This window comes from Acomys minous (assembly GCF_964271855.1).
Source record: "Acomys minous genome assembly, chromosome: 18".
Lineage (NCBI taxonomy): Eukaryota > Metazoa > Chordata > Mammalia > Rodentia > Muridae > Acomys > Acomys minous.
The window spans coordinates 62,967,890-62,988,107 of NC_140501.1; the positions used below are offsets into that span (position 1 = coordinate 62,967,890).

Genomic DNA, 20,218 nt, shown 5'->3' on the forward strand with positions numbered 1-20,218 from the left:
ATTTCTGCATATTGAACCAACCCTGCATGCCTGGGATGAAGCCTGCTGGGTAATGGTGAATGATATCTTTGATGTGTTCTTGGATTTGTTTTGCAAGCATTTTATTGAGTATTTTTGCATCAATGTTCATAACAAATTTGTCTGAAATTCTCTTTCTTTGTTGGGTCTTTGTGAGGTTTAGGTATCAAGGTGACTGTGGCCTCATAAAATGAGTTCGGTAATGTTCCATCCATTTCCATTTTGTGGAATAGTTTGAAGAGTATCGGTATTAGCTCTTCTTTGAAGGTCTGGTAGCATTCTTCGCTGGAACCATCTGGACCTGGGCTTGTTTTTGATTGGGAGACTTTTGATGACTGCTTTTATTTCTGTAGGAGAAATAGGACTATTTAATTTGCTTATCTGATCTTGATTCAGTTTTGGCAAGTGGAATCCATTAAGAAAATTGTCCATTTCCTTTAGATTTTCAAATTTTGTGGCATATAGACTTTTGAAGTAGGACCTGATTCTTTGTATTTCTTCGGTGTCTGTTGTTATGTCTCCGTTTTCATTTCTGATTTTGTTGATTTGGATACTGTCTTTCTACCTTTTAGTTAGTTTGGCTAACGGTTTGTCTATCTTGTTGATTTTTTTCAAAGAACTAGCTCTTGGTTTTGTGGATTCTTTGAATTGTTTTCTTTGTTTCTAATTTATTGATTTCAGCCCTGAGTTTGATTATTTCTAGCCATCTACTCCTGTTGGGTGTTTTTGCTTCTTTTTTTTTCTAGGACTTCCACATGTGTCGTTTAGTTGCCTAGATGAGATGTTTCCAATCTCTTTATAAAGGCACTTAATGCTATGAACTTTCCTCTTAGCACTGCTTTCAATGTGTCCCCTAAATTTGGGTATGTTGTACCTTCTTTTTCATTGAATTTTAGGAAGTCCCTAATTTCTTTATTTCTTCTCTGACTCAGTTGTCACTGAATAGAGAGTTGTTTAGTTTCCATTTGCTTTGTGTCCTACTATATGTTCAATTTTTGAGAAGGTTCCATGAGGTGCTGAGAAGAAGGTATAATCTTTTTTATTTGGGTGCAAAGTTCTGTAGAAATCTGTTAGATCTATTTGATTCATGACATCAGTTAGTGTTACTATTTCTCGGTTTAGCTTTTGTTTCATTGACCTAACCTTTGGTGAAATTGGGGTGTTGAAGTCTCCTACTATTAATGTGTAGGGATCGATGTGTGGTTTAAGCTTTATTAATATTTCTTTTACAAATGTGATTACCCTTGTGTTGGGAGTGTAGATGTTCAGAATTGTGATGCCATCTTGGTTGAATTTTCCTTTGATGAGTATGAAGTGTCCTTCCTCATCTGTTTTAATTTTGGTTGAAAGTATTTTATTAGATATTAGAATAGCTACACCAGCTTGCTTCTTGTGCCCATTTGCTTGGAACAGCTTTTTCCAGCCTTTTACCCTAAGGTAATGTCTATCATTGTGACTGAGATGTGTTTCTTGAATGCAGAAGAACATGTGGTCTTGTTTATGCATCCATTTAGTTAGTCTGTGTCTTTTTATGGAGAGTTGAGACCATTGATGTTGAGAGATATTAATGACCAGTGATTGTTAAGTCCCATGATTTTGATGTTAGTTGTGGTAGAGTGTTTGTGTGCTTGTCTGGTTATGTTTTGCCACAGTGAAGTTATCTATTCCCTGTGTTGTTCTGGTTGTAGTTTGTTACTTTGGCTTGGAGTTTTCTTTCTAGTAACTTCTGTAGGGCTGTATTTGTGGATAGGTACTGTTTAAATTTGTTTTCGTCATGGAATATCTTGTTTTCTCTATCTATGGTTATTGAAATTTTCGCTGGGTATAGTAGTCTAGACTGGCATCTGTGGTCTTTCAGGGTTTGCAGGACCTCTGCCCAGGCCCTTCTGGCTTTTATGGTCTCTGCTGAGAAGTCGGGTGTAAGTCTGATCGGTTTGCCATTATATGTTACTTGGCCATTTTCCCTTGCTGCTTTTAATATTTTTTCTTTGTTCTGTACATTTTGTGTTTTGATTATTATGTGGCAAGAGGGTTTTCTTTTCTGGTCTATTCTATTTGGTGTTCTGTAGGCCTCTTGTATGTTTATATGCATCTCTTTCTTTAAATTGTGGACATTTTCTTCTATGATTTTGTTGAAAATATTTTCTGGGCCTTGGAGCAGGGGGTATTCTCTTTCCTTCATCCTGTTATCCTTAGTTTCGTCTTTTTATGCTGTCCTTGATTTCTTGGATGTTTTGTGTCTGGAATTGTTCAGATTCAACATTTTCTTTGATGGTTGCATCAAATTCTTCTATTGTATCTTCTATACTCCAGGTTCCTTCCTCCATCTCTTGAATTCTGTTAGGGAAGCTTAACTTTGCAGTTCCTGTTTTCTTCTCCAGGTTCTCTCACTCCTGACTTTTGTCTGTCTGTGCTTTTATCATTGTTTCCATTTTCAACTTCAAATCTTGGACTGTTTTATTGATTTCCATCATCTGATTGCATTTTCTTGAATTTCTTCCAGTGATTTGTTCATTTCCTCTCAATAGGCTTCTGTCATGGCCTCTCTAAGGTCCTCAGGCTGTTTAGTTGCATCTTCTTTTATTTGTTTTTCGGATTTTATTTCCTCCATTATCATCTTCATCATGAAGGATCTGAGGTCACTTTCCTGTGCTTCAGTTGTGTTTGAGTTCCCAGGGTTGAATCTTTGGGATGACTGGGATCTGGAGACGCCATATTGTTTTGGCTTTTGTTGTTTGTGTTTTTACCCTGACCTTTGGTCATCTTATTGTTTCTGATGTTGGGAGGTAGTTTCTGGTGTCCTTCACTGGTTGTTCAGTGCAGTTTGTTGGTGAGACTCCTCATCTGTGTGGATCAGGGAACCCTTCTCTGGATCAGGCAAGTGACCTGGTTTCAGCTCTGGGTGACTTTGCTCCACACCCTGGGCTCCTTACTGGGCCAGCAGAGGCTGGTGCTGGTGTTCCGCAGCCCAAGGTTCAATCCGAGATAGTGTAGATACTATCTGCCTTTGCCTGGGCTTTGGAGACCCTGACCTCGGCTCCGGGGCCCTGGGTCCTCGGTTCAGTCGGCCAGGGAGTGTGGAAACCGCCCTCTTGCTTGTGGCAGTGGCTCAGGCTGTGGTGCTTTGGTTTAGTCCACCAGAGAGTGTGTTTACCTCTGGCTAGATTGTGGCGGTCGACTAGGCTTCTGCCCATTCGTGCTCAGGTCGTGGTGCCTCGGCTCAGTATGCCAGAGAGGAGAGTGCGGATACAACGCAGTAGCCTGAGAACGAGTGTACAGCCGCCTGGTCCCTTCGTGCACTGGCAGGGTGATCTAGTCAGATCTATCTCAGATCTACAGTCTGGGCTCTTACCCCGCTTCCCCTTGCCCCAGCCAGCAGACACTGATGTTGGTGCTCTGTAACCCACAGTGCACAGGTATAGCCCGATAGGCTGCCCTGGGCTTTGGAGACCCTACCTATAGCCACAGAACCCGCGGGCTTACTGTGGACTGGCAGGGTGGTCTGAGGTCAGATCCGTCTGCTCTCCTGGGTTCTCCCCTGGGCCAGCAGATCCAGATACTGGCCCTTCCCAGCCGACAGTTCAGTCCCAGATACAGATACCAAGATACAGGGTGCAGCTGCAGCTCACAGGTGGGTATGCAGCCAGTCTCTGGGGACTGGACACGTGTCCTCTGTGGACCAGTTAGATGGCCTGAAGCCAGACCCACCTGTGCTCTACACTCTGTGGACCCCTCTTATCTAGGGCTCTCCAGGTCTATAGCTCCCAGCCCAGTCCCTAGGTTCTATCCTGCTGATCAGACACTGTGTGTGGTTGGCGCTGCCATCTTGGATCCCCTTATTCTTTTTTTTTTTCCTCTGTGTAGCCGTGGCTGTCCTGGATTCACTTTGTAGACCAGGCTGGCTTTGAATTATATTCATTTTTAAGACAGGGTTTCACCACATAGCCCACATCAGCTTTGAGAGCCCGACTGCCATATCCTGAGCCGTTGGGATCACAGTGCACAGCACTGTACTTAGTCCTCTAGGTATTTGTTCTATTATCTTAAGTAGGGGAAAGTACTGGCTCATTAGTTTATTATATGTAGCAGACTAGATCTTGATACGCGAATAAAAATCCTCTCCTAAAAAGAGATATAGAGTGTGGACGTCCTTTTTAGTTGCTGGCCACCTCAGCTTCTTTTTCATGCACTCTATAAACATTTCTTTCCTTTGAAAAAGGTAAGGTAATATATATTTCCATTATAAATGTATAAAAAGATGAACAAAATCTTTATCTCACACTTGCTTTGAGCACTTCAATTTACCTTTCTTTACTGTTTTTCCTCATTAAAATTTTTTTATTACATTACATTAGCGTGGGTGCGTGTGTGCGTGCATGCCAGAAAGCATGTGGAGTCCATCGGACAACTTGCAGGACTTCCTTCCGTCATGTGGAACTTTGGTCATCTTAATTGCTCCCAAAGTGTGTTTTTGATGCCTTTTCAAGTGTAGGTAGTTATAGTTGTATAGAATTAACTGTTCTAGTCAGTGTCCGGTTTTCTTTTTTTTTTTTTTTTCGAAACAGGGTTTCTCTGTGTAGCCTTGGCTGTCCTGGACTTGCTTTGTAGACCAGGCTGGCCTTGAACTCACAGAGATCTGCCTGCCTCTGTGTCCCGAGTGCTGGGATTATAGGCGTGCGCCACCACGCCCGGCTCTGTGTCTGTTTTGTACCAGTTCCTGATCACATAGGTCTGGTGTATGAAATCAGGTACTATGGTACCTCCAGCATGGCTCTTGGGTCTAGGATTTTTTTTTTGGCGGGGGGGGGGGGGGCGGTAGGTGGGAGGGGGGGTGTCTTTGTACTTTCATATGCATTTTAAAGTTTTGTTGTTGTTGTTGTTTTTTAATCTGTGAATACTGTTGTTGGGAACTACACTGAATCTGAATGTAGCTTTTGGTAGTCCAGACATTTTGCAATATATTCTGGTGATGCATGAGTGTAGGAAGTCATCTTATTCTTCCGTGTCTTAATCTTTGTTTGTTTTAGTGTTTTAGTTTTCACTATAGAGGACTTTCATCTCACTGGTTAGACTTAGTCCTAAGAATTTGATGTATATATATTTTAAAGCTATTATAACTGAGGTTGTCGTTCTGATTTCGGTCATGTTTGCATTAGTGAATGTGATTTAATATATTAGCTAATTAGTGATTTTTGTATATTGACTGTATCTGCTGAAAGCATCAGAGCTGAGGGTGTAGAGAGTTGGGAGTTTTTAAGTATAGATCTATATTATCTACCCATAGGGGCAGTTGGATTTCTTCCTTGTTTGTATCACTTTCATTTCTCTTGCCTTCTTGATCTAGCCGTCTGTTCCTAGTTTCTCCAGGGCTGTTATTATGAAGGGATACTGAACATTGTCAATGGCTTTCTGTATCTACTCATTGGGATGATCATGTGGTTTCTCTCCCTGATTCTGTTTATGTATTGTATTGCACTTGCCAGTCTGCATGTTTAACCATCTCTGTGTCCCTGGAATGAGATCAGCCTGTTCATGTTGTATAGTTTTAATGTATTATTTAATTTGGTCTACATATACTTTGAGAATTTTTAAGGCTGAGGGTATAACTCAGCACTTGCCTACCGTACTCAACTCCCAGGGTTTAACCTTTAGCACGGAGTATGCTGAAATCCCCAGGATGGGCATGAAAGTACAGACATGAGGATTTTGTTGTGTACTTGTATGGGTTTTGGTATCATAGTAATACTGGTTTTACAGAATGAATTTTACAGTGTTCCTTCTCTTTCAATTTTATGAAGTAGTTAGAGGTACTAACATGAATCAGGCAGCCATGAGAGCCGTGCCTCAGCCTTGTGAGGAGCCTGCTGCACTCATCTCCACGGTACGTGGGGAAACCTTTGATAGGAAGGCTGCTTGGACCTCTCCATGCTTTGCTGCTTGCCCTAGTGACCCCAGCTCAACTCCGTCACTGTGCTGTTGGGGCTTTTCTAGTTAGCATGATGACCCGCCAGTTACATTTGGTAGACTGTGTTGCGTGCTGGTCTCTTTGCCTTGTGTAGTTCTCAAATCACGGGTAACATTCTGTCCTGACTTTAGTCCTGCTTTCTGTGTTACGTTTGCATTTTGTTCATAGACATGGCTAGTTAGGAGTTTCTTCACTCACTTCATTCCATCCAGAACAACTCATATCTTCCTTCCTGGGGATTGAACCTAGAATCTCCATCCTAGGCAAGTAGTCTACCTTTGAGATGCCCCCCTTTCATTCCTTCCTTCCTCCCTTCCTCCCTTCCTTCCCTCCTTCCTTCCCTCCCCTTCTTCCTTCCTTCCCCTTCTCTACCCCTCCCTCACTCCCTCCCTGTTTGTTTGTTGTATGGATCAAACCCAGGGCCCTGTACATGTGTGGCAAGCACCTACCATTGAGCCACATATCCCCTTCATTTTCTTAATCTTGGTTTCTTCTCATTATTATTATTTTTTCTTTTTTAAAGACTAGTCAAGAACAGTAGTGAGAAGGGGTGGGTGTTGAACAAGGGATTTAATTTGGAACTGACTGGGAGCAGTCAGTTGAGTTAACATCCTCACCCATGGATTTCAGGGCCGGTCTGTGACTTTGGATTCAGCCTTCTCTTTAGCTCAAGTCTACTTCTGTCCAAGAATTCATGCCATTTTTTTCTTTACCCGTTTTGGTTAGTGGTTAGGTTAGGTTGCATTCCCTCATGCCATACTTGATGCTGCCTCTGCTTTCTCCAGGCTTCTGATTCACAGGTGACAGAATAAGGTGAGCACTGAGCTGACCTCCATATCCCAGCTCCTGAAAAACCCAGTGCCATTTACTGACTAGACATCGTCTCCTGCTGTCTGTGGTGGGCTGGGATTTTGTTTTATTGATGTGTCTCTTCTCCCATTACATTGTTTTTAATTCTCTAACCTTTTCTTTTTAACAGGCTTTGAAACAGCAAATAACAGATTTACAGGAAGACTTGAAAAGGAAGGAAACAAAATGGTCAAGTGCACAGGGTCGCCTCAGAAGCCAGATAGAAATGCTAGTCAAAGAGAATACAGACCTCCGAGAAGAGATAAAAGTAATGGAAAGGTTCCGACTGGATGCCTGGAAGAGAGCGGCAGCTATGGAGAGCAGCCCTGAAGCCTGCCGCTATGGGACAGCAACAAAAAAGGCTCAGCCCATGTCCGTGGTAGGTTTGGGGGAGCTGGTTTTGCCATATCAGGGTGATGGCTACTGTTTATACTCATAAAGGCAGGAAATGGGATGGCGGATCCAGAGGGTGGGAAGTTAGTGATACACAGCTCCAGGATGACTGACTGCCACAGACTGAAAGCTCAGGTGGCCCAGCTGATAATTGCACAAGGCAAAAGCAGTGTACTTCCAGTGTAAACTCTTATTATTCAGGGAGGGAAATTTGATGCTAGTTACTAACTACTTGTCTTAGTTTTCTGTTGCTCTAACAAAACACCGTGACCAAAGAAACTTATAAAAGAAAGCATTTAATGTGGGACTCATGGTCGCAGGGCTAAGAGTCCATGAGTACCATGGTGGCGAGCAAGGTGGCAGGCAGGCATGGTGCTTGAGGAGCGGGAAAGGGCTTCCGTTCTTATTCTCAAGCAAGAGGTAGACTCATTGGGAGTGGTATGGACCTTTGAAACCTCAAATCCTGTCCCCAGTGACATACCTCCTCTAATAAGGCCACACCTCCTAATGCTTCCCGAACAGTCTGCCGATTGGGGATCAAGCATTCAAATATGTGAGCCTGTGGGGCAGTTCTCATTCAAACCACCATGGAGTGCACGTGTGGCAGGGCTCCTAGCTATCATGTGGAGATGCTGCCCTGGCAGGGCAGGCTGGGGGTGACACTTGATGCTTTCAGAATTTGTGTTTCGTGAGGCACTGGTGAAGAAGAGCTGGCTTAGTGACAGAGCAGGTGACACGGGTGACTAGCCAGAGGGTATGGAGGGAGAAGGCTGCCATAGTGTCCTGAGATTGCGAGCAGCCTGCTGGACCTGCTGAGGTGATTCCCAAGCACAGAACTGTGCAGCATATTTAAGACCCTTTTCCTCAGAGTGTTGATGGTGGGAAGAATACAGTGAAGATACGGGCAGAGTGTGCTGTCCCTGCGGAGTTGGGGACAGTGGCTGAAGAGATTGGGGTGAAGGCTTTGTTACTTTACATAGACGTGGCTCAGGGAAGAGGACACTGCTGCAGGAGGACGCAGTGAACAGCTGGGCAGCATCCTAAAAGAGAGGAGGGCTGGCCCTGGCGGGACCAGGCTGAGGCATAGTGGCAGCTTGTGGGACATCCCCTAAAGCTCTGCCTTTCTTGGTGAAACAGGAGCACACTCATTTGACCTGAGAGTGGAAGCAAGAGGCGGAGGGTGGGTGTGGGGAGCTGGAAACCACAGGTCCTTGGGGGTGACTGGTCACACTAGAGCCCTCTGGAATGAGGGGATCTTGTTGAGAGGATTCCTCCATCAGATTGGCCTCTAGATAAGCTGGTGGCGGTATTAACTTGACGATTAATGTGGGAGGGCCCAGGCTACTGTAGGCCTGGCTACTGCTGGGCAGGTGGTCCTGGCTCGTTTAAGCAAGCCATGAAGCTAGTAAGCAGTGTTCCTTCAGGATCTCTGTGCCTTGCTTCTGTGACTTTTCTCAGAGATGGACGTGGATTGGGATGCCTTCCACGCCCAGCTTTTGGTCATGGTCTTTATCCCAACAATGGAAAGCAAACTAGGACGGCAGGACAGGCTGGTTTGTGGTTGCAGTGGTGGGGGGCCACGTGGGCAGGAGACCTCGCACCTGAAGCAGAACTGATTGCTCTTGTTTTGGGTTGTTGTTTAGCTCTTTTGGTGATGGGTTGGATTTTGGCAAAAGTGATGCTGCTACCCAGGGGAGGAGGATGTAGGTTTGCAGTGTGTAAGAGTGACTGTAGTAAACCACGAGTGTAAGCCATATCAGAAGGCCAGAGGCTACAGATGCACAGGACATAGCAAATGTGTGCATCAACAGGCTGTGTGCTCTAGGCTGATCTGGAAAGACAGGATACATTGTCCTACAAGAGACATCCATTCGTTCTCCACCATACTGTATCACAGAAGTTTCCAGTGGAGAAGAGGTCAAAGAGGCGTGATGAGGCCCTGACTTACTCTGCTCTGACTGCTGTGAAATCTCACCATGCTTTGTGTGGCCAAAGCAGTTGAAAGGAGCTGTAGAAATCATGGCCTCCTAGCCTTTCAATACTTTGGCATTTTGCGGGGTGTGGTGGTGCACTTTTAATCCCAGCACTCAGGAGGCAGAGGCAGAGGCATGCGGATCTCTGAGTTCAAGGTCAGTTTGTTCTACAAAGTGAGTCCAGGACAGCTAAGGCTACACAGAAAAACCCTGTTTCGAAAAACAAAAACAAAAAGCCCCAAACCAAAACAAAAAACCAAACCAAAACAAAAAAATTTAGCATTTTATGAAGCAACGCTAACTTTTTATCTTATTTTATTTTTTTGGTTTTTCGAGACAGAGTCTCTCTGTGTTAGCCTTGGCTGTCCTGGTCTCACTTTGTAGACCAGGCTGGCCTCGAACTCAGCGATCTGCCTGCCTCTGCCTCTCGAGTGCTGGGATTAAAGGCGTGCGCCACCTCGCCTGGCTTTTGCAACCCTGACTTTTTAGAGAGATTCTTGGATATTTGTTTAGCGGAATACCCCACAGTCTAGATGTTTGTAAACAGACTACTTTGGAATTGTGATTTGTGCATCTGTTTATTGAAGGTACTGTTAGAATTGATGGTGGCAAGTTCTGGGATTATCATAGCTGAGGGTGGACAGAGCACAGATGGGGGGTGGGGCAGGTCAAGATACCAAGGACACTGGCACCAGGGAGGTGGGGAGGGCCTGACAGGGCTGCTGGTGGGGACAGACTTTTGGGATGGGGGAGTGTCAGGCAGCTTCATGAACCAGTGGGGACACGTGGGCAGCTGGTGGAAGGAGGTTGATTGACATGAAGGTCTGTTCTGTGTCTTGGGTTGAGGGACGTTGTGTGTGTGTGTGTGTGTGTGTGTGTGTGTGTGTGTGTGTGTGTGTGTGTGTTTGTGTTTCATTCCTAGATAGCCACTACTTTACCTGACCTCATGTAATTCAGAGTGCAGATGAACAGCTCTTAACTGAGTTAATTTTACTCAGTGTCATGAAGTGTAGACTAACAGTTATATTAAAAATTATCTCTCTTATTATAGAATTCATCAGCTCAGTTCCAAAAGAGTCATGTTTCTTCGGGAGCCCAGGTAGAAAAATATAAGAAAAACTATTTGCCAGCACAAGGTAAGGGGCTGCACGGCTCTTTTATATATGAGAACTTACTAGGTAATCTGAGCTGAGCAGGGTGACACACCTGTTACCCTACCAGTCAGGAGGCTCACCATAGGTTCAAGGCCAGTCTGGGTTGCCAGGTGAGACGGGATTAGAAGGAAGTGGATGGGGCAGGAGGAGAGAGGATTATAGTCATGGAATTAAACACTAGTGGTTTTGAAGCCTCTGCATCACTAGCATATAAGCTACTGCCTTAGTTTCTGTTTCAAAAGAAGTAGGAGGGGCTGGGAGGCGGCTCAGTGGTTAAGAGCACTGGCCGCTCTTCCAGAGGACGTGGGTTCAATTCCCAGCAACCACATGGCAGCTCACAACTGTCTGTAACTCCAAGATCTGACACCCTCACACAGACATACATGCAGGCAAAACACCAATGCATATAAAAATTATTTTTAAAAGGTCAGTGCAAGAAAAACAAACAAATGAAAAACAAAACAACAAAACCAAATAAAAGAAGTCAGGGAACAAGCTGGTAAAGGAGAAAGGATTCATTTACAGTGTGGACAAATAGTAACTGTTATAATTTATAGACAAGACAAAGGTCAAAAAATATGCACGGTGTTCATTTAGCTGTGAGAAGCGCTGTCAGAACTGAGTGCTCCTGTGGAGCTGCGCTGCAGCCCTTCCCTCCCACTTCATGAGGTTGCTGGAGAAACTTGAGCCCTTTGGGGGTTGCTTCAGGGTCTCTATGTCAGCCTTACCCCTCAGATAGCTCCTGAGAGCATTCCATGTTTATTTATTCTTTTAAACTACATGTGCCTACACAACTTATAAATCTGTAATTATCAAGAGTTTGCCATGTAGATACTGGGAACTGAACCCAGGTCCTTGCAAAAGCAGCCAGTGTTCTTAACTGCTAGGCCATCTCTCCAGCCTTAACAAATTCACTTGTATGAATTGGTGTGTGGTGTTGGCAATACTGTGGGCATTCTTATTTGCGTTTCTCTAGGTACATAGCAAGGCCTAGAATAACTGGACAACTGGTAGAGGACTTCTAATGCCAATAGACTGTACCAAAATATTTCCAAAACATGCTAGTACACTCTTAAAGTTTATTACTTGTATTTATTGTGAGCCCAAACACATGGATTGAGAAAACGGCTATAGGAAAGTAGTTTCGCTCTTCCCATGTGAGTTGTCTAGATTGACTCAAGGTCACTGCTAGCAGCCTGCATTTTCATCCCTAGCCCTGATATGAAAGCTCTACTTTCAATAGCTAGGAAAGTCCTTCATTCCATACTTGTCTAGTACTCGGTGCCATCAGATTGCAGTTTTTGCCAGCCGGGTGAGTGTATCTGTCACTGCTATTTTAATGCGCATTTCCCTGACCATTTAAATACAGTGAACACCACTGCCTTTGCTGATTAGCTACATGGGTCCCACCCTGGCCTATGTTACTGGGAACTGAAACCCATGTGTGCAAGGCAGGTGCTGTGCAGCTCAGCCATCTCCTCAGCCCTGAGTTTCCTTTTTTATTAAAGGAAAATAACTTAATGTCTTTAACGATTGTAACTTACCTATGTCACAAAAATCTTTTCTCAGCCTATTGCTTGTCAACCTTTTTTTTTTTTTTTTTTTTTTAAGGATGAGGTCTCACGTAGCTTAGGCTAGCTTTGAGGTTGCGGGGAAGCTAAAGCTGGTCTGTGTGTACTCATTACCTCTTTTGATGCACCCAATTTATTTTAATGTTGCTGGGCTTCTTTTTTCCCTGCATGTGGTGTTTTGTTTTGTTTTTAAAGTAAATATATGGATGTTCCACCCGCATGTATGTCTGAAACATGTCTGCCTGGACCTGCTGAAGCCAGAAGAGGGCATTGAATTCCCCAGAACTGGGGTTGCAGAGTGTTATTAGTTGTCACATGGGCACAGGAAACTGTACCTGTGTCCTCTGAAGAGCAACAAGTACTCTGAACTGAGCCTTCTCTCCAGCCTCCTGTGCTTTCAGTTTTCCCTTATTAGGCTATGAGCCACACTGCCTGTGGAATGTGTCTGGCTGTTCCTGCACCACTTGCTATCTGTCTCTATTGTCCCATGTGTCTGTGTGTACAGTACTGCAGATGGTGAGCCTGCACCTAGGAGTCTGCATGCTCCTGTCTCCTAGCTCTGTCCAGCTGTAGATAGAGGGTTCAGTTTCATGTCAGATCATAATTGAGAGAATTAAATTTGGTATGTAATGAACTGTCAGGGCTCTGATTCTGGTTCTGCCTTGTAGATTTGGTAATTTATCCTCTCAGCCTTGGTTTCCTCACCTGAAAAAAAAGGGGAGAATTAGTCTCATCTCTGGCGGAGATTAAAGGTTAGAGATGATGTGACAGGTAAAATTTGCACACTTGGCCTATGACATTCTTCTTGTGCCCTATACAGACGGAGCAAGCATCCTCCTAGCTCCGAGCCCTGGTTACCTATGGCAAGCCTCTGCGCTCTTCCTTTTTTCCCCTCTTTTAGCTCTGCCTTCCATCTTCCATATACTGATTTTTCAGATGTATTTTCTAAATACATTATGGTATAGAATTGGCAACGCTGGCAGTTTGGACTCTAAGGGGGATGGTTTACATAGGGTAATGGGCTGGAGAGATGGCTCAGTGATTGAGAATTTGCTGCTCTCAGATGACTTAAGTTCAGTTCCCAGCACCCACTCTGGGTAGCTGACAACCACCTGTAACTCAGCTACAAGGGATATGATGCCCTCACATGCCAGAGTGTATTCATATCTGCAGACAGACTCCCACATACACATAAATAAAACAAGGCAGCTGGGTTAAATAAGACAGCACTGACAAAGCAAACTTTTTATTTTGTGTGTAGTGTGGGTATGTGTGTCCCACTGTACTCATGTGGAGGGCAGCTGACAATTGTGGAAGTTGGTTCTCTCTTCCTACCATGTGTGTTCCAAGGATTAATGTTTCAAGGCTTGGGGACAAGTGCTTTTATCAGCTGAGCCCTCTCACTGGCCCCCAAAGGAAATTGTTTACCAGACCAATAAGCTAAACATTTTCACTAAGTATTAAAACTAACTCTGACAATTATATTCTAACAGGGAATCCGGCTCGAAGATCCAAGTCTGTGCCTCCTCGTGACTTAGGCAGCTCGGATAAAGGACAAGTAAATCTTTTTATGTAGTTAAATATGTGAATGTACCTTATTCAAGATTGAAGTGGATGTTAAATTTCTAAAGGTATGAAGAAGGGCTTCTGGGAGCTGGAGAGACGGCTCAGGAACTTAGAGCACTGGCTGCTCTTCCAAAAGTCCTGAGTTTAATTCCCAGCAACCACCTGGTGGTTCATAATCATCTATAATGGGATCTGATGCCCTCTTCCGGGGTGCAGGTGTTACATGCAGGCACAACACTGTATACATAGTAACAAATAAATATTTTTTTTTAAAAAGGTTTTTATTTAACATTGTAAATGTTTCAAATATAACAACAAACATGAGCCATGGACTCTATAGAATGTAGTTTTGGAATCTGGGTTTTAATTTAGTGGGTGCAGGTTGTTAACTGCTTAAAATGTCTTATATTGTAGGCTGCCTTGCCCAGAGAGCCTCTTGAACCAGTGAACTTCCCAGATCTTGAATATAAAAATGAGGAAAATGAGGAAGAGATTCAGGGAGAAATCAGTCATCCGGATGGAAAGGTAAACCATATTCATTTAAAATAATGAGTGTTGGGGCGGGAGAGATGGCTCAGTAGTTACAGTGGCTGCCCTTCCAGAGGACTCTGGTTCAGCTCCCAGCACCCACATGGCAGCTCACAGCTGTCTGTGACTCTAGTTCCAGGGGGTCTCACATGACCACACAGGCAGGCAAAACACTAACAAATTCTCTAACAAACACCAAAAAAAAAAGTTATCAAAAAATGTGCTATAAAAAATAGCATTAAAATAAGGATTTTAGACTCTGAAAAGAGTGCCACTTGTCATTTGACAGCAGGACCTGTTCTGAGAACTGCATTGTTACAGATTGTATTATTGTATGAATATCTTAGAATGTGCTCACAGAGACCTAAATGAGACCTACCTCAGACCGGGGTGGGTATGCCATGTCTATGTGTAAGTGTATACAGGGTGTGTGTGCAGACATAGGTGTGTATATGGTAGGGGTGGGTATGCCATGTCTATGTGTAAGTGTACACAGGGTGTGTGTGCACACATAGGTGTGTATATGGTAGGGGTGGGTATGCCATGTCTATGTGTATACAGGGTGTGTGTGCAGACATAGGTGTGTATATGGTAGGGGTGGGTATGCCATGTCTATGTATAAGTGCACACAGGGTGTGTGTGCAGACATAGGTGTGTATATGGTAGGGGGTGGGTATGCCATGTCTATGTCTAAGTGTACACAGGGTGTGTGTGCAGACATAGGTGGGTATATGGTAGGGGGTGGGTATGCCATGTCTATGTCTAAGTGTACACAGGGTGTGTGTGCAGACATAGGTGTGTATATGGTAGGGGGTGGGTATGCCATGTCTATGTATAAGTGTACACAGGGTGTGTGTGCACACATAGGTGTGTATATGGTAGGGGGTGGGTATGCCATGTCCATGTCTAAGTGTATACAGGGTGTGTGTACAGACATAGGTGTGTATATGGTAGGGGGTGGGTATGCCATGTCTATGTCTAAGTGTACACAGGTTGTGTGTGCACACATAGGTGTGTATATGGTAGAGGTGGGTATGCCATGTCTATGTCTAAGTGTACACAGGGTGTGTGTGCAGACATAGGTGTGTATATGGTAGAGCCACTGTTCTGAGGACTTAGAAGAACAAAGGGCAGCAAATAAGCTGAAGCACAGGAGACTCCATGTGTGCTGATATAAATATCATGTGTGAAGGAAACACATAGAATGGTGTTTATAAAAGCATAGAAAGCCCATGAATCAGCAACATAGCTGTTTTATATTATTGAAGACTATGTACTTTACATAATTGTGTGGGATGTACTTTTCTGAAGCTGTCAGCACAGGCTTACACCGTCACTAAAACACAAGTAACATGATGCTGTGCATGATGGCAGCTAGGATGCAAAGGGCCAGGTTTTCCAGCTTCACTAAACTAATCGGGGAGAATGTTAAGCATGTGGCCCATCAGTGACTGTTGTGTAGTATGTGACAGGGCTGGTGTTGCCGGCTGCAGTGGCACTTAGCTTCAGGACTGTGGCGCTTGAACATTTAGTGATATGCAAAAGGAGGACTATCACCCCTTTAACACAGAGCGGCACGGCCTCTCACATGTTCTCCTCTGTGGTCTTTGTAATTCTGTTCTGGAGCCAGGCCTGTTGCTAGCCTGTGTAACTTTGTTCCTGGCCTTAGTTATCTGTGTGTGCCACAGAACAATCGAGGAAGTCAGAGTACAACTTCAGGAGTTGGTACTCTCCATACACAACATGTGTGTCCTGAGAACCCAGGCCATCAGGCTTGGCAGCAAGTGCCTTTACCCTCTGAATGTTCTTGTCCTTACAGAAGTTTCTAAGTGGAGAAAGTGGGTGTGCTGATTAAAGGGAGGGGTGAAAAGGGACATAATGATGTCTGGGGAGGTGTGTAAGGATATTTTTCATATGTTTGCAGAAAAATCTGTTTCATACATCTTAATCTTGTTCATTTAACTGAAATAACGTCAAAGTTCAGTCTAACCCTGAGGACTGATGAGAATAAAGTCAAATGACCATATTTTATGAGTCTCCTATAGGACACCAAGTTGATGAGAGATTTTATTTTAGATGAATTGTTAATATAAATGGAATATGAACAATAAAAAGCCGAGAAAAAGTGGTTGTTGGTGGCGCACGCCTTTAATCCCAGCACTCGTGAGGCAGAGGCAGGCGGATCTCTCTGACTTTAAGGCCAGCTTGGTCTACAAAGTGAGCCCAGGACAGCCAAGGCTACAGTGAAATCCTGTCTCAGAAAACAAAACAAAACCTGATGAAATAAAGGTGTTTTCTACTCTCTACTTTTAATTTTAGAAATTTGTTTTTTACGTCTATTGTGGAGAATTTGGATGTGTGTAAACAGGCAAGGCATTCTTCGTATCTTTGTTGCATGGTGTCAGGAGGAAATCTTACCTAGTGATAATCACCTTGTGTCTTTTTAGGTAGAAAAGGTTTATAAAAATGGGAGCCGGGTTGTCCTGTTTCCCAATGGAACTCGGAAGGAAGTGAGTGCGGATGGGAAGAGCATCACTGTTACGTTTTTCAATGGTGATGTGAAGCAGGTCATGCCGGATGAGAGAGTGGTGAGTGTGCTCAGGACACTGCTGCTGGCTGTGCCGTCTCTCGAGGGTGACTCAGGAAATGTCTTTGCAGGTCTATTACTATGCCGCTGCCCAGACCACGCACACCACATACCCAGAAGGCCTGCAAGTCTTACATTTCTCAAGTGGACAAATAGGTACAAACTTCTTTGCCTCCTCTGTTTAATGCTAGCCTTCCTTCAAAAACAAATACTGATAACAATTATTTTTAAAACAGAAAAGCATTTCCCAGATGGAAGAAAAGAAATCACATTTCCTGACCAGACCATTAAGACTTTATTTGCTGATGGTCAAGAAGAGAGCATCTTTCCAGATGGCACAGTTGTCCGAGTACAACGGTATGGCACCTCTTAAGTCTGTTTCCAATTTTCATGGTTCAACTTAAAAAAAAAAATTGGGACTGGGGATCTGGCTCAGTAGGGAAGAGCACTTGCTGTGCAGTCATGAAGATCTGAGTTGGAACTTGTTACGTGCAAGGAAGCATCACCCTCCCAAATACGAAACAAAATGTGTCAGTGACTTGAATTTTCAATGAGTTGAGACAGACACTTTAAACATGTGAGACACATGCTTGCACTGTGACGTTTAGAGAGAGGCTGCACAGAACTCAGGAGAGGAAGAGAGTGGGAGTCATTTGTTTAGAAGTTTAGAGTCAGCTGGGCGTGGTGGCACACACGCCTCTAATCCCAGCACTCGGGAGGCAGAGGCAGGCGGATCACTGGGAGTTCAAGGCCAGCCTGGTCTGCAAAGTGAGTCCAGGACAGCCGAGGCTACACAGAGAAACCCTGTCTTGGAAAAAAAAAAGTTGTTTAGAGTCTAGGGGAGGGGAAGAGGGAGTGAGGGTGGGAACAGGAAGAGATAAAAGTGAGGATGTGATCTGAATAAATTATAATAAACTAAAATTTAAAAAAAGGTTTAGTGTGAACCTTGAAAACAGAATGAAACACAGAAGCCACGCTGTCCTCACGTGTGTGCCTGTAGTCCCGATCTTGCCTGTAATTTTACTTTATCAACCCCTCTGTCCACTTTGGTACAGTTTTAATCTCTTGGCATATTTGATCCAAACTTTAAAAATCAGCAAGCTCTTCCTTTGTCTTTCTGAACATTACATTTTGAAAGTTAATTTTATGTGGTCCCTGGATGCCCGATATACAATAAAAAAACTTTTTTTAAAGCTGAGTTTCTTGTGGCTCAGGCTGGTCTTGAACTTCGATCCTTCTGCCATCAAATCCCACACGCTAAGATTGTAGGGGCACATCCTAACCAACCTGATGATGCAGAGCTGCTTACCCCATCATTTTAACCACCGTCCTGGTGAAGGTCGGCTACATCTGATTTTGAGTTTTCCCTTTATTTTAGGATATGACAACTAAGTAACTCTGTCTTTGAAAACAGCTAATATACTAGCCAGCGTGAAGCTGGTCATACAGATTGGCCAAGAAAGCTAAAACTACTTCAGGTGGTACAGCAATTCCTTATAGTCACTGTAGTGTTTCCCCCTTAGTGTAGAAATCTGATACATACACAAATAAATAGCAGTTTGTTAAAAAAAATTAGAGGTCTGTTATACATTGGATAACATTAGAAAAAATTTAGGATTTCTTTTTTACAGTAGTTTTGCATAATAAGCAGAGAAGTAAAGAAAATTTCTGTACCATGCTTCAACATAGACTAACTGCTTTCAACATAGACTTTCATGAGCAAGTCCCAGGTGTTATTAGTTTGGTGAGAATTATTTCTTTCTTTAGGGCAGTAGTTCTCAAATTGCAGTGTACCACTGAATCACCTGGCTTGTTCAGATGCAGCTGTGCTGGAGCGCCCCTCTCCCCCCAGGGGAAGCAGCTCTTGGGATAGATTTTGTGTCTCACATGTATGTGGCACATGATGATTCTGTAATATGTTTCAAACTGCTGAATCTTAGTCTGTATAGCCCCAGGCCATGAAAATTCACTATGAATGTCCCATACATATGCCCAGCAATCTGCTTGGTGTTAATTTTTTCATATTCTGACTTTTTTGTTGTTGTTGTTGTTCAAAGTACTCAGGTGGTCTTCAACTTATTGAAAAAGAGCCATCCTAACTTTACTCCAAGGAACCTGAATAGCTAAATTTTAACAGAGTGACCACTCTGAGCTGGGTATGCTAACATCCCAGAACTGAGGAGGGAGGTGGATCACTGAGAGTTTGAAGACAGCCTACTTTACATAGCAAGTTGCAGGCCAGTTTTGGGCTACATAAAGAGACTCTTGTCACAACAACAAAGTCTTTTTTAGACTTTTAGTCTGTTTGGATTTAGACAATCTAAAACTTAAAAACAAAAAACTAAACATTTATAGTAAAAGTACAAAGTAAATTCAATAAGAGAAACTTCATGGCCACATGTAAAAGCTAATTTAGTAGTTGGAACTGAGATGAAATACTGCAGACAGAATTTGCAATTGTATTGGAAAGAGGACCAATGAGTCTTTTTTGGAGAATAATTACCAGAATCAAAGGCTCCTTTTAGCTAGCATTCCTGTTGTATGTTTCTTTTCTTTTTATTCTCCCATTGTATTGAGGATGAACCAAAGCCTCATGCATACTAGGCTAGTACTTACCACTGAGCTCTTTCCTGCTCTACTTGGCAGAGCTAGGCAGGGTTTTTGTGTTGCCCAGGCTGGACCTGAACTCCAGTCCTCAGACCTCAGCCTCCTCAGGGCTGGTATTACAGTCATGTACCTACCACTATGACCAGCTCTTGTTGATACACATTTTTAAGGAATTATATTCTGGTTTAAATTTTACAGTGATGGCAACAAAATCATAGAGTTTAATAATGGGCAAAGAGAGCTCCATACTGCCCAGTTCAAGAGAAGAGAATATCCAGATGGGACTGTTAAAACTGTCTATGCAAATGGTCATCAAGAGACGAAGTACACATCTGGCCGGGTTAGAGTGAAGGACAAAGATGGTAATGTTGTAATGGACACAGAATTGTAGAGATCATTGTGGGATTAATCATGAGGTAACACTAAGTGGCTCTTCTGTTCAGAGTATATACATTTCTTCATGTGTTCAATCGTTTAATTTATATAATGTGTGTGTGTCTAAATGTAAATTATGTTTGAATTTTAAAATTAAAGTTTTACTGCAGAGTCTCTTCCTGGTCTACATTCTTAGAAACACAGAAGCAGCTCCTCCTTTGTATGTGTCTTTCTACAGTCAGGAAGAGCCAAAGGTTATTACTTTGCTGTAAACTATGTACAGTTTATTTTTTAAACAACTTTGCTTTTTTTGGTCTTGTTTTTTAGAGACTGGGCCCTACTGTGTAGCACTGAGTAGCCAGAAACATACTGTGTAGGTTGGGCTGGCCGTGAATTCAGAGACCCACCTGCCTTGGTCCCCTCAATGCTGAGTAAAGGCGTGCACCACCATACATGGTTTGTGCAGGTTTTCAAAATAAGAAACCCAAGAGGTAAAAGAGCATCAAATCCTTGTTTCCAGAGAATGAACTAAAAAGTGAGTGTCACTACAGTACTGCAGCCAGTTCTTAGATGAAAGCTCTCATGAATTACAACCAGAGTGCTATGTAACTTGTCAGAAACAGAGAAGTAGC

The 20,218-nt window shown here is 43.4% G+C and overlaps 1 protein-coding gene across 2 annotated transcripts in view; it reads left to right on the top strand.

Annotated features, from left to right (window-relative positions):
• The window catches only part of CPAP (centrosome assembly and centriole elongation protein), a 58,953-nt gene extending 39,191 nt beyond the window's left edge, over positions 1-19,762 (top strand). For both annotated transcript variants that reach the window (XM_084767246.1, XM_084767245.1), the window contains exons 10-17: positions 6,963-7,211; positions 10,250-10,334; positions 13,417-13,481; positions 13,904-14,014; positions 16,465-16,605; positions 16,676-16,760; positions 16,841-16,961; positions 19,410-19,762. In XM_084767246.1, the coding sequence (XP_084623372.1) occupies positions 6,963-7,211; positions 10,250-10,334; positions 13,417-13,481; positions 13,904-14,014; positions 16,465-16,605; positions 16,676-16,760; positions 16,841-16,961; positions 19,410-19,602 (1,050 nt within the window). In that variant the 3' untranslated portion in view covers positions 19,603-19,762. The remainder of the gene's footprint in view (positions 1-6,962; positions 7,212-10,249; positions 10,335-13,416; positions 13,482-13,903; positions 14,015-16,464; positions 16,606-16,675; positions 16,761-16,840; positions 16,962-19,409) is intronic.
• The last annotated feature ends 456 nt before the right edge of the window (positions 19,763-20,218 follow it).